Genomic DNA, 12614 nt, shown 5'->3' on the forward strand with positions numbered 1-12614 from the left:
TATTTTCCAATGTTCATTGATTAACAACGAAAATCGAATTACTCGATAATTAATTAAAACAAGCAAATAGTATGATTTTACCAAAAATAACTACATACCATATAATAAAATTATTTATTTATTAATTTTGGAATACTATCACAGAATAAATTAAATTTCCATTATTCTGTGATAGATACTATCTTATTTCTAATTTGAATAGTTTGGGAACCAATGGATTGACGAATTTAGAGGTTATGTTATGAGAATGACTATAACATTTATCATTAAGTAAAACAAGTGAAATCAGTATTTACAAAGATAGTGTGTTACAATTATTAACTACAGGAGAATTTTTAGTTTTTAATTCAAAAATACTGCGATTATTAACTTGTTTTTTTTAAGAACACAAAAAAAGTACCAAAATGGTTACGAGGAGTACTGTTCCGTCTTCGAACACAGACAAACATAAAAATACATTAGACGTCGGTCTGTTAGAAGAAGATGATGAATTTGAAGAATTTCCAGTAGAAGGTATTTCTATAAAAGTAAAATTAAGAATATAAAATATTATTAAATTATTATACCTTTATAGAATGGACGGAACAGGATGAAGAAGATAAAGAAGCTAACGTTTGGGAAGATAACTGGGACGATGATAACGTAGAAGATGATTTTAGTGTTCAACTAAGGTAACAATAAGAATTGATTTAACAATTTTTTTTAATCACTTAATAAAAAAATATATAAATTAGAAAAGGGCAGTTTTTATCTTGATCAAAGGATAGAAACAATAAGAATTGTTAAGAAATTTAGAAAATCAAGAGCGCATTTATACCATTTTGCTAAATCATTATTATGAATGCGTTAAAACTTTTGTAGATTAGTATATCAATTCTTGAAATTTGATTTGTAAAAACATTATTACTTTGTTCTAATAATTTTTTTTATTAATTTTTCAGAGCCGAGTATGAAAAGCAAAATATTCCTGCTAATTTTTGAAATGTACCTACTACCCGCTATTAACAATGGCAATTTGATAAAAAAAAATTAAATGTGTAAAATAATAATTATAAAGTTTTTGAACTTCTCCTTTAAATATAAGATTTGTTTTTGAGAATTGGGTTTAATTTATTTAACTACAAACTTGTATTAAACATATTTTTTTTTTAAATTAAAAACTAATTCATGTGACAATTTCTTTATTTGTCTAAATTAAGGCCTACCGAGTGTGTTGTAAAAGTGATACTAAGGTAGATAATTAGGGTAAACATACATGGATAGACTCAACCAATCGAAGGGATGGCTGGAGCGACATTGCATGTTAAATTTTTAGTGAGACTTTTATTGCTTCATAAACCGGTAAAGGATACAAATCCAATAAACGACATTCGGCACTATCTAGTAATATATTTGACAACCAACTCTTACGTATTCCAATCCAGCTGAAGTCAAAGAATGTTGTTCTACCAAAAAAAGACTGAAAACAAGTCGCATGTAAAGTTGCTCCAGCCACCTAAATCCTGTTATTGGATATACGCTTTATATCCAACGTCATATTAAACAGTTTTTGTTGTCCATCCGTTATATTAAATGGGTTTCCTATTTAAAATATATGTTTCTGTCTATCTACGCATAGTTATTAAGCAATGGTAGATGTAAACTGTTGTAAATTAATAAAATGCAAGCTCATTTTTTTTATAATTTAAGCGTTTAAGTGTAAAACATTATGCTAAAAAAAAAATATATACAAATACACAGACAAATTAAAATATCATAATTGGTACATATTTGATAAATTAGACTAGAAACTCATAAGCTTCATTTTTAGAGGGCAAACGTTAACTTATTCAACACATACATTTTTTTTTTTGTAGAGTAAGGTTATAAAAATTAAGTCTTTTCAGCGTTTATCTTTTCATCTGTTTGAGAGGATTTTTTGTCGGCGCCCCTCTTATAAGCGAGTTAGAAGAACTTTCTACTTTACGGAACACTTTCATAGTAATGGCAGATGCGGGAGGAGGTAATTGTGGTCTATCTGGAGTATCAGGAGTATTTGGGGCTTGGACGGGAGAGGCGATTCTTGCCACATCTTTACCCATTTCAATAATGCCAGAATGTGTACTTAGCATGGCACACAACTGAAATCCAAAATATTTCAATAAGTATAATAAGTTTAGTTTATGCATGCATAATGAATATTTGGCTCTGCCGTATTCCTTTACTTCCAACATTCCGTTTAATGCTTGTCGAGCTTCTCTGTGGTGATCACCGACAACTGGATTTAAAATAGAATGATATTGTAACAACTTAACTCTACAAAGTTCCACCAACTCCTAAAAGAATAATTGTGTTAATATTTAATTAGAAGTATCAAAATAAATCGTAATAAAACAGATAAGAAAAAAAACTACTAGATCGTAAGCAATGAAGAAGAAGGGTTTCAATTTTAGGGTCTAAATATGTTTTCTATTTTTTTAAATTCCAGTTTATTGAACTCAATTTTTGACTTCCTGCGTAAAAGGAGTGGTAGCAAGGAATTTGTTTGCCAGTACGATCCTTAAGGCAAATTACTAAGAGGAGAAAAATAAGATATGGGATTACAATTACCTCCGAGGAGTTGCGCATTCTTCTTGACGAATATACCAACTGTGATGGCCTACAAAATATTAACATTAATTGATTGATTGAGCTATGTAAAATCTACTTTGATATTTAACTAAGTTATAAAATATAATAGTACACAGACCTCTGAAGTTCTTCTTCCAATGAATTCGTTCTTGAGATATCCCTTTTGTCGTGCTTCAAAGAATGGATGACGGACGGTAATGGATAGATCTGTTGACGATAAAATTTGCAATAAGAAATAAACATAATACAGCAAATATTTATCATACTTGAGGATCGGACATGTGAAGCGCATACTCAATGACCGATGTTACATCTACATGTGGGTACTTCATTAGAAATGTAAGACAGCTAGTGCTATCACTTTTCAATACTGAAAAATTAACTATAAAAATAATACCAAAAATAATAAATGAAAACCAAAAAAACACATACACTGAACCCGTAATAGTATTAACATCGCAACAAATATATGATTTATCAGTTGAAAGTGTAGCGGTGATTTTGCAAAAATAACATCCCACAATACTAACAAATCCATCAATGAAAATTCTCCACCGAATAATAATCTTAACCAGCGGCTAAAAATAATAGATTAGCCTGAGTTAATTTTATGTTTTAAATAAAATAGGGATTAGATACTCACATTCCAAATGTAGTGAACGCAATGTCGAGTCTTATAAGGTGATTATGCAATTCGGGATCATACTTGGGTAACATACTATCGCGTATTTTTAATAGTTTCCGAACAATTTCACTTTCCGTATTAGAACTCTATAGCAAAAATAATGCAGTGAATTTTTTATTAAATTAAATCCAATATATTTATTTATTTATAGATACAAAACGTACAATCTTTATGGTCTCCGATTCGTCTTCCGACGACAATAGTGTACTATCGTTAATAGTGTAATAGTCTATCATAACCTTCATCAAAGTACTAAACTGCGAACTAAACATCAATATAAAGTCAATACAACTATGTAAAATATTAGTTTAACATCACACCTACTATGCATCTGCTTCCAAATGTAATGGGTTCAAAATTTGTTGTATTACATCACTGTAAAATAAGAATACAATTATTACTGTCAGGTTACAATAACAGTATTTAATAGTATTCAACACACCTAACATCAGAAGATTGTTCTACGACATGAAGCAGCGCTTGATGATCACAATGTAGGACAAATAATATTGGTGCTAAAATTTCATGCATTCCCTAAATTTTAAATAAACAACATATAAAGTCAATAAAAAACAATCAAATTATTTTACTTCACATACTTGTCTATAACTCAAGTCGGGATGTTCTCTAGAATAGCAAAATAATATGTTGACCATTGTGTTTTGTATTCGTTCCGTTTGAAAAAATTGAATGCCCGGAGACGTCCTAACCACATCTTGTTTGATTAATTTTTTCAACTCCATGTCTTTGAAATATTGTTTCCAAATACTCTAAAAAGATATGTTATAGTCTATAAGAAAATAGCTCGACCAGACTATGCAGACAACTGCCTACTTCTCTTATACAAGTTATTATTTTCGATGCTCAAATTGAAAAATAAAAGTAGGGTGCGGTTTTACTTAAAAAAAAAAAAAGAGTGTATCCAGAATTTTTTTTACCACTTAAAAATTAGTAGGGTTTCTACACTACAATTTCTGAGAAAATATTTGGGGTACTCAGCCCCCCCACCCCCAATTCAAGCACTAGTTATTTTCATATTGGTTTAAAAATATTAGCCTTCATTACTGAAATAGTGATTCGTAAATATTATATTTAGAATATCATTGATTATAAACATTAAACATTGCCCACCGAGGCAAATTTAAGTTCTGAACATTGACATGGGACGGGCGTTAGTAGTATAATTTCCATTAAAAACCGTCCCGTGTCGACTGAAATTGATCTCGGTGGGCAATCTATAACATTTACAATCAATGATAATATATACCTAAATTTATCATTGCATTATAATAGTTAAACACATTAATATAATAAAAAAGTTAAATTAATAGGATTGAGTTCATATTCATTCAACATGATTAGTAAATCATTTTGTATTCAATAATAACCAACAAATTCAAACAGAAAAATAAAAGATTAGGTTTAGCTTAGAAAGATTATATAGCATTTATTGGAGAATAACAAATTAATACATGGGATTCTCTATGTAGTTTGATGATGGTAGAATTTTTTATTTTTATTTAAAGTATCTTTGGTATTAAAGAATTAAACATTATATTTTTAGCAGGGGTCCATCTCCAGTAATAATGTTAATTAAGTAATAAGATATTACATTTACTTCTAAAAAAAAAAACTTAAGGAACGAATAGATTTTATTTGTTCTGAAACAAAGACTGAAATGAATTAATAATATAGGCATTTATTTCAGATCATTGATTTTTAAACTTTCTGATTTTTAAGACTAGGAATTCAACTAAGTACAAATATTAATAAAAATAATATTCTAATGAGGAATAAAAGCACATTTTCCATGTAATTTTGAGTTTATTATACAATTTCATTTGGTTTTTACTAAAGCCCTACATTTAACGATATATTAATAAGCATATTTATTATATATGTGCGATATACAATTAAACAATATAGGTAAGTCAAACAGTTTGCTTACACTATCACTTTGTGAAAGTGGATCATCGGGTTCTGTGTCCTGTGAGTGTGGATCATTATAATGTTTCTGTTTGATATGTTCATACCGTGAACGATGTTTTTCTATAACCGATATCCATTTAGTCGAGTCCAATGGCAATATATCTAACAATATACGCCAACATACACTTCTAAACCTTGACGCTCGCAAATCCCCTTGAATAGCAATGTTGCGCAATTCATCCATACTGGCGGTATTGAATAGTGAATTCCATTCCTGTCTAATATAAAAAAATTATCTACATTTTTTTTATGTAACTTAAATGAAACAAAACAAGCTTTACATGTCAAAAACAGTCAACAATTCTATGTTGGTCATCATTTTGTTATAATATTTTCAATAGTGAATAAATTTCATATTTGTAATAATTGCTAACACAAAACAAAAACATTGGGCTTACTCATATAATTTGACAGCAATGTTTTCACCATTTTCAGCACTTTCTGTACACTCATCAACATAAAACATCTAAGAAAAAGAAATAATTTAATTTAATTAAACTCAGTTTATAATTAAAATGGAAATATATACAGTGTTTTATATGTTTAATTACAATAGAAACCGGTTTCCAAACTCAATGAACACCAGAATTCATGGTAATCTTAAAATGCATTTGAATGTTATTAGAAACTAATTATCAATTTAAGAATTTTATTAAAAATTATTGGCAGTTAACAAAAACAAAAATACAATAACTGAAGTACAATAAGTGGAAATACAAACCTGAATGAGTTGAGGATAAGGCAGTGTTAAATAAATCTACAATCCCCGCGCAAAGGTTTATTTCAAAAGGGTCTAACTGAAATTTCTTCATACAAACATACGAATTAACAGAGATAAATAAATATTATACATTTAATTATAACAACTTAATAGTTTACTTGTATTTTGTAACGAAGGTTCATCGTCCATAAACCATACGTTTATCGTGTCATAAAGTCAACATATTATAGAGGTTAGAGAAATTATTATAACATATTATTATGTAAAATATCGCTGACTGGAAGTCAAATACTGGGCAATGTGCATTTAGCATTATAATCTATATTGCATATCAGCACTCGGTAGACAGCAACACCCCAGGTGTATATTATATTGATTCGGTGATCCACCACAATTATTATCAATTTCAACTTTTAGATAAGACGGGTATAGTAACTCTTTACGTATTGTTTGTATAATAATATGCATATACCTAAGTATATTATATAGCAAAAATATTACTCACAGAGATAATACTAATTTTGTTATCAGAATGAGATCAGCTGTAGCTTCCAGAGGGCAGAGAGTAAGGCCCGTTTCATACGGGACCACTATAAAAAAATTATAATTTTAATGAAGGTTTTCACAAGTAATTAGCCCATCTACTAATTAATTAAATCGTCTATAATCGAGGTAATTAGTAAAAAAATCTTATTAATAAAATGTTTCATTATCATGACTTTTCTTCTCCATTATTTGTAGTACATAACATTTAATTAACATCGAGGGTCAAACGTGAGAATTAATGAACTACCTATGTAATGCTTTTAGCTTCGATGCGTATCTCAGAAAGTGTTGTTTTTTTTAACATTCTATTTTTCTGCCTGGACTCAAGATTTCTTTATACAACAACTTTATAGATCTGAAGAAGAAGGCCAAGAATAATATTAGTTCCCTCCCGGCTCCCTAGTTCTCCTTCAGAACCGGCCAACACACCTTATCGCTAACATGTTTTAAAACTTAATATAATGACACACTAAAACTTTTTGGAAAATAGTAGAATTATTTCTTAATTTTTAAACTAAGCAAATATCATTTTATTTCCATCCAGAAAGGGTGGGAACTTTTTCTTATACATTTTAATATTGTTACCTGTTGTTATTTTATATTTTTTTCAAGTATATGTATACAGTACAAAGTAATAAATTAAACATACATTTTGTTATTTTCCAAAAATAATTGTAAATTGAAAATCTGGAATTTTTTTTAAAAATAATTGTATTGGTTATTTTAAATATTATACAGTTCCCAAAAGACCAGTCAAAATGTCCATACATTATTCTTCACTTTTTACATGCCTTTCCAAAAATACAAATTCATTGAATTAAGTATTATGAAATGTATGTTATATCGAATAATAATATTGAACCAAGTTTAAATTACAAAAAAACTTACAATATAATACATTATCTGAAATTTTATTTATATATTTTTTAGGGACTTTTGTTGAATAGGGACCACGCTTTCTTTTTTGTAAAAAATTAAAGATGGTTACATTAAAATTGTAGTTCATTTTGGGTTGTTTTCAAAATAATTGTCATTTAAAAAAAATATGCTACAATTGATTGGTAAATTGTTCTTGTAGTAAAATTATTTTTTACTTTACAGTTCACTTGCAAAACAAGCATGTTTTTTAAAAATTAAATTATTTTTTTTAAAACAAATTTAAAAATCTTCATTCCACATTTCCTTTATAAAATTCATACACTGAATGTAACAAAATATATTTGATAAATAACAAAATATTGATATAACAAATTTATAATTTTTGTTTATTACTATTTTCTAATGAGCAATATTTTGTGTTCAAAAAATTCGGATTTAAATGCTTCAAATATTATGCAAATACTTTAAACATAAAAATAATTAAAATTAATTTTAAAACTATTCAAATAGTCGAATGCTTAAAAATATTTAATTATTCAAATCCAAATTACAACACTAATATTTACTTTCTTATAATTTGTTTAATGAAAATGATTAAAAAACATATTCCAATGAAAAAACAATAGCCTGCATACCACTTAAACTGAAACAAAAACAAAAACAGTAAATAAGTGGAATATTTGATGTCTTAAAAATGAAAACTTACCAAAGCTTTAGACGATGAAGACATACCCAAGGAGTTCATAAATAATGTGGCCAACGATTGTAAAATTGCCGCTAAAAGATTATTTGTACCAAATACAAATCCATGTTTATCCTTATTGACACATTTTGCTATTTCTGTACTGCATTTTTTAAATTAAGTTATAGTTAAAACTATCAAATCTTCAACATGTTTTTTATTTAACTTACCTAGCAATGGTCATCATGCCTTGATAAACGGTACAATATAAAATAAAATTTATGTAAGAAATATAAATTGAATTCCATAAGATCGATGTGTATAAAGTAGCCCACTGGGTGATAGCACTAAGTAAAATGATAAAATTACCAAATTTGTCCACATTTATTGCTATTTTTCCACATAATATTGTTACACAGAAACCTATAAAAATCATACAAAGTCACTTTACATTTGACATTAAACAAAATAACAAAATGATAAATATAGCTTATTCAGAGTCAATTAGCTAAAAAGGGTCAAATCACAAAGCAAGTGTTTCTTAACTTAAAAAAAAAAAAAATTTATGTAAGTTTTTATTAAAAAAACCGCTAAATGTTTGAAAAATGTTTATGTCAAAATTAGACTTGCAAATACAGTTTAAACTTTAAAATTTTAACTAGGTACAAGCTATCAAAAATTTAATACGTATAGAATTAAACAAATATACAAAAAAAAAATTACTTATAACTGTGTAAATTGCATCTACAGCTCCATTCCACTCTGAATATGTTTGGCAATTTTTTTCGACACAACTTTCATGACTTATTGATTCCCATAATGATTGAATATAGAACAATACCTAAGTATTAAATTTAATGATGTTTTTAAAGTAAAAAAAATATATTCCTAAAAATTAATCATTTAATGCATTATGTTTCTACCTGGTTAAAACCACACGTTGCCAAAACTATCCAAAATGACCATTTTAAAACTTGCAAATTTTTATACTCTTCGCACAGTGATTGAAAGTAATTCCAAGAAATTTGGCTGTCCTTAAAAAACCAATTAATTTTATCTTTCTAGAAATTAAAATAGCTATTATAAGCTATAACAAAACTTTAATGAAAAATATTAAATTATTTATATGAATTTTCAGTTTTAATTAAATAATGCTTTATTTAAGTACAAATTGAAATAATTAAATAAAAAATTTGAAAAATATTTGTTAGATTAAAATTTAATAGTTTGGTAATAATTATATGAAATAACAGATTATCTGAAAAAGTTAAATAAAAGTATATTTCAAATTATAAATAGCAAATATGTATTTTAAATACCTCAACATTTTTAATTAGTTATTTAAATAAAAAACGTGCAGCCATGAAAGTATAATATATTAAATATATTGTAAAGACATTTTGTATTTACAATATAATGATCTATAAATAAATAATGTTCAAGTCAAATGAGTTAAGGATAAAAAAATATTGTGTTACGTTTGTTGGCAGTGTATCTTTTTGAAGTGTTTCATTTTCTGCTATTTCAAGTTCCGCTTCTTCTGGTGTCAGGGATGCTATGTTCATAGCTGTCATTTTTTGAGCCTCGGGTTCAATAACTTTTTGTTCCACAGACGGTAAAACCGTAGTCCATAGTAATCCAGCAGCTAAACCTATTATTTAAAAACTATTTATTACACAACAATTAAAATGTATAAGTTTTCTAGAAAAATAATAACCTTACTAACTTCCTAGAGTGAGAAAATTTAATTGGTAAGAGTCAAAGATATTAGCTGAAATTGACAATTGAGCTACAATACTAGAAATAAAACGACCCATAAGATGTGCGGCCCTTGTATGACTAGTAACTGTTTGATAATATTTTGTATCCACAACAGAGTAAGTGTACGTATAGTAGCCGACTTCTGCTGCTGAAAAAATTCCATACAAAATTTGAACTATCTAAAAAAAAAAACTCCAAATTAATCAAATACCTATTTTTTTTTATAATAAATGAGTAATTGTATAAAAATAACATACAATCATGGACGGAAAACTTGTGCATAACGATAAAATTGCATAGACAACTGTTCCACATATCGCTTGTATGACTATTACTGCTTTATATCGTAATAAATCGGTAGTTAAAGTGACGAAAATCATAGAAACCATTAAGGAATATATTCCAATAGGAAGGATTTCATTGTTTATCTAAAACAATTGTAAAATATAATTTAAAAATTATCAACAAACTAATTTAAAATACTTGAATAACTATAATAAAATAAAACATTCGCTGAAAGAACAAATATTTAGGAAGCTGCAAAGCAAATATGGGATAAGTTTTTATAACGTGACATTGAGATACTATTAAAGGAATTAAATAATCTATTTTGTAAATTATCAAGTAGGTACTAGATAAACTTACTTGTTCTTCGGTGAAGTTCATACGAGGTCCTTGTAAAAAAGGTATTACATAAGACTCGGATGGGCGGAATTCTTTAAGAATTCCATAGATGCACAGGCAAAAAGAAATTCTTTTCCAGTACATATTTATAATAATTTAGCTGCAAACACAAGAGAACAAAATTATAATTTGCTTGTACAACAATATTAGCGGATGAGATGCTTGGTGAAAGTAACCTATCAAGTGAGGAAATCAAATTATAACATTTTTTTTTTTTATATAAAACTGTTAGACTTAAGAGGGCGTTGCACCACCCATTTTTAAGGAGTAAAGTATAGGCAATTTTTTACAAAATCTTAATTTAAAGGTTAAACTGTGATGTGTACTTATTAGTTCAATAACTAGGACTCTATTTTGGTAGTTAAATTATTTTTCGGACTACCACAGCATCCTTGAAAGCGATTTAAAAATGTTTTTTTCATCTCTACATGTTAAAGCAGACTGAAAATAACACGCTAAATTTTGGTTTTAGAGTAAAAGCACCCATTATAAAATTATAAGAGAACAATATTCCGGAGGGCACCACGGTGCGTTTTTTCATTATTCAAAGTATAACGCTCAATACATAGTTAAGAAATAACGACTATTTTGACATTTTCAAATGACCGTAACTTTTCAAAAAATGCATTTTTTTTAAAAAACTCACCGTGGTGCTCTCCGGGATATTGTTTTCTTTTAATTTTATACTGTGTGCTTTTATTCAAAAACCAAAATTAAGCGAGTTATTTTCAGTTGGCATAAACATGTTTTTACCACTGAAAATCACCGGTGCGACACCCTCTTAAGCCTTATAGAGTTTGATACAATGTTAGAAGTTTAAGAATACTTTTTTAAATGATACCTAATTAGAAACCTCTATGTATACATTTTTATTTAAAAAAAAGAAACCTCTATGTATACATTTTTATTTAAAAATAAGAAACCATTAAAAATATTTCAAATAATGTATACTATTATGAAATTGATAGACGATGAAATTTTATCTTTTTTACAATAAATTAAGTATTTTGGCAGTATTTGTAATGTTGCAATATAATTACAAATAGGTACTGTAATAAATTGAAATTAGTACTTTTATACCTAAGGTAAAAAAACAATTTATTTTAACAATTAAAAATAATTAATTTATAATAACTGGTTATAACTATGATAGGGTCATTGTTAAATACAAAATATTATAAATGAGTAACCCGATATTATATTATTATTTTAATAGAAATTAGAATACAATTAGATTAAACAAATAAATAGGTATCGAATTAACTTTTAATGATCACATCTAAATTAATGGTAGTATTTTCCGATACCATCATGTAAAGGTTGATTCTCATATCGGTACATAATAAATAAGATTACAGAAATGTAGAATAGTTACATACTTAATAATAATATAAATTAATTTCATTATTGAAAAATACACACTTGGGTAAAGTATAATTTATAAATAATGGAATAACTTACCGAAATTATAGATGATGAAAAATGGTAGCCTAGAAATTTGATTATTTTATACTACTCTTGAAATGTGAATAACTTCATAATTTAAATCATAATATCAATCTCAATGTTCAAACAATACCGACACGTGTGTGTATTATGAAAATGATTTTTAATCTTGTGATTTGTAAATTCTGCTTGATTTTCGTAAAGGTCATGGTCATAATAAAACTAGCAAGTTGTTTTTCATTAAAATAATACAAACTTCACAGACTAATCTGGATTTTCGAACCACACATCTCTACTCTCTAGCAAATACCTAATAGGTAGTAACTTTAAACTTGATTTTACACAAGTAATTAAAACAGATTTGGTAGTTGGTACTGATCTTAGAATGGAATTATTTATTGATAAGTGATAACATAACTACAGTTTTGCTGATATGGGCCCGGTGAAATTTAATCTTATCAGATATTAGATTGTCACCTAAATAATAACCATGAACTAAGATACACCTACCATAGTTCATGATAATAACTAATATAGACACATTATCGGGGTGTTAATAATATTTTGTTTTAATATCATTTTAGTATATTATTATAAAGAATTATAAATTT

General features: G+C 27.2%; 3 protein-coding genes across 5 annotated transcripts; 1 reads left to right on the forward strand and 2 right to left on the reverse strand.

The window, feature by feature from the left end:
• Positions 1-261: 261 nt before the first annotated feature.
• On the forward strand, positions 262-1099 carry LOC126841115 (26S proteasome complex subunit SEM1). Its single transcript, XM_050577407.1, has 3 exons — positions 262-513; positions 575-671; positions 942-1099. The coding sequence occupies exons 1-3, from the start codon at positions 405-407 to the stop codon at positions 979-981; spliced, it is 246 nt and encodes an 81-aa protein (XP_050433364.1). The 5' UTR covers positions 262-404; the 3' UTR covers positions 982-1099.
• Positions 1100-1692: 593 nt separating this feature from the next.
• On the reverse strand, positions 1693-6578 carry LOC126841114 (TBC1 domain family member 5). 2 transcript variants are annotated; one of them, XM_050577405.1, is made up of 15 exons: positions 6164-6578; positions 6006-6090; positions 5683-5750; positions 5244-5502; positions 3895-4065; positions 3738-3829; positions 3620-3670; positions 3460-3559; positions 3254-3381; positions 3043-3188; positions 2877-2980; positions 2729-2817; positions 2590-2638; positions 2205-2315; positions 1694-2120 (listed from the first exon to the last, which is right to left on the reverse strand). In XM_050577405.1, exons 3-15 carry the CDS (start codon positions 5748-5750, stop codon positions 1890-1892), a joined length of 1599 nt encoding a protein of 532 aa, XP_050433362.1. In that variant the 5' UTR covers positions 6006-6090; positions 6164-6578; the 3' UTR covers positions 1694-1889. The 2 variants fall into 2 exon arrangements, with proteins under 2 accessions (XP_050433363.1, XP_050433362.1); XM_050577406.1 differs by lacking the exons at positions 6006-6090; positions 6164-6578 and adding an exon at positions 5836-5876 and having other exon boundaries at positions 1693-2120.
• A 1360-nt stretch (positions 6579-7938) lies between these two features.
• On the reverse strand, positions 7939-12396 carry LOC126840554 (folate transporter 1-like). 2 transcript variants are annotated; one of them, XM_050576386.1, is made up of 10 exons: positions 12019-12396; positions 10519-10657; positions 10131-10301; positions 9839-10052; positions 9591-9763; positions 9036-9173; positions 8836-8953; positions 8343-8535; positions 8137-8275; positions 7939-8073 (listed from the first exon to the last, which is right to left on the reverse strand). In XM_050576386.1, the coding sequence occupies exons 2-10, from the start codon at positions 10639-10641 to the stop codon at positions 7993-7995; spliced, it is 1350 nt and encodes a 449-aa protein (XP_050432343.1). In that variant the 5' UTR covers positions 10642-10657; positions 12019-12396; the 3' UTR covers positions 7939-7992. The 2 variants fall into 2 exon arrangements, with proteins under 2 accessions (XP_050432343.1, XP_050432344.1); XM_050576387.1 differs by having other exon boundaries at positions 7942-8073; positions 9036-9146; positions 12019-12395.
• Positions 12397-12614: the final 218 nt, after the last annotated feature.

The sequence above is a fragment of the Adelges cooleyi genome, unplaced genomic scaffold (assembly GCF_023614345.1).
Source record: "Adelges cooleyi isolate 19-005CV unplaced genomic scaffold, UGA_ACOO_1.1 ACOO_flye_CR_arks_rails_tigmint_CR_PRNA_376, whole genome shotgun sequence".
Lineage (NCBI taxonomy): Eukaryota > Metazoa > Arthropoda > Insecta > Hemiptera > Adelgidae > Adelges > Adelges cooleyi.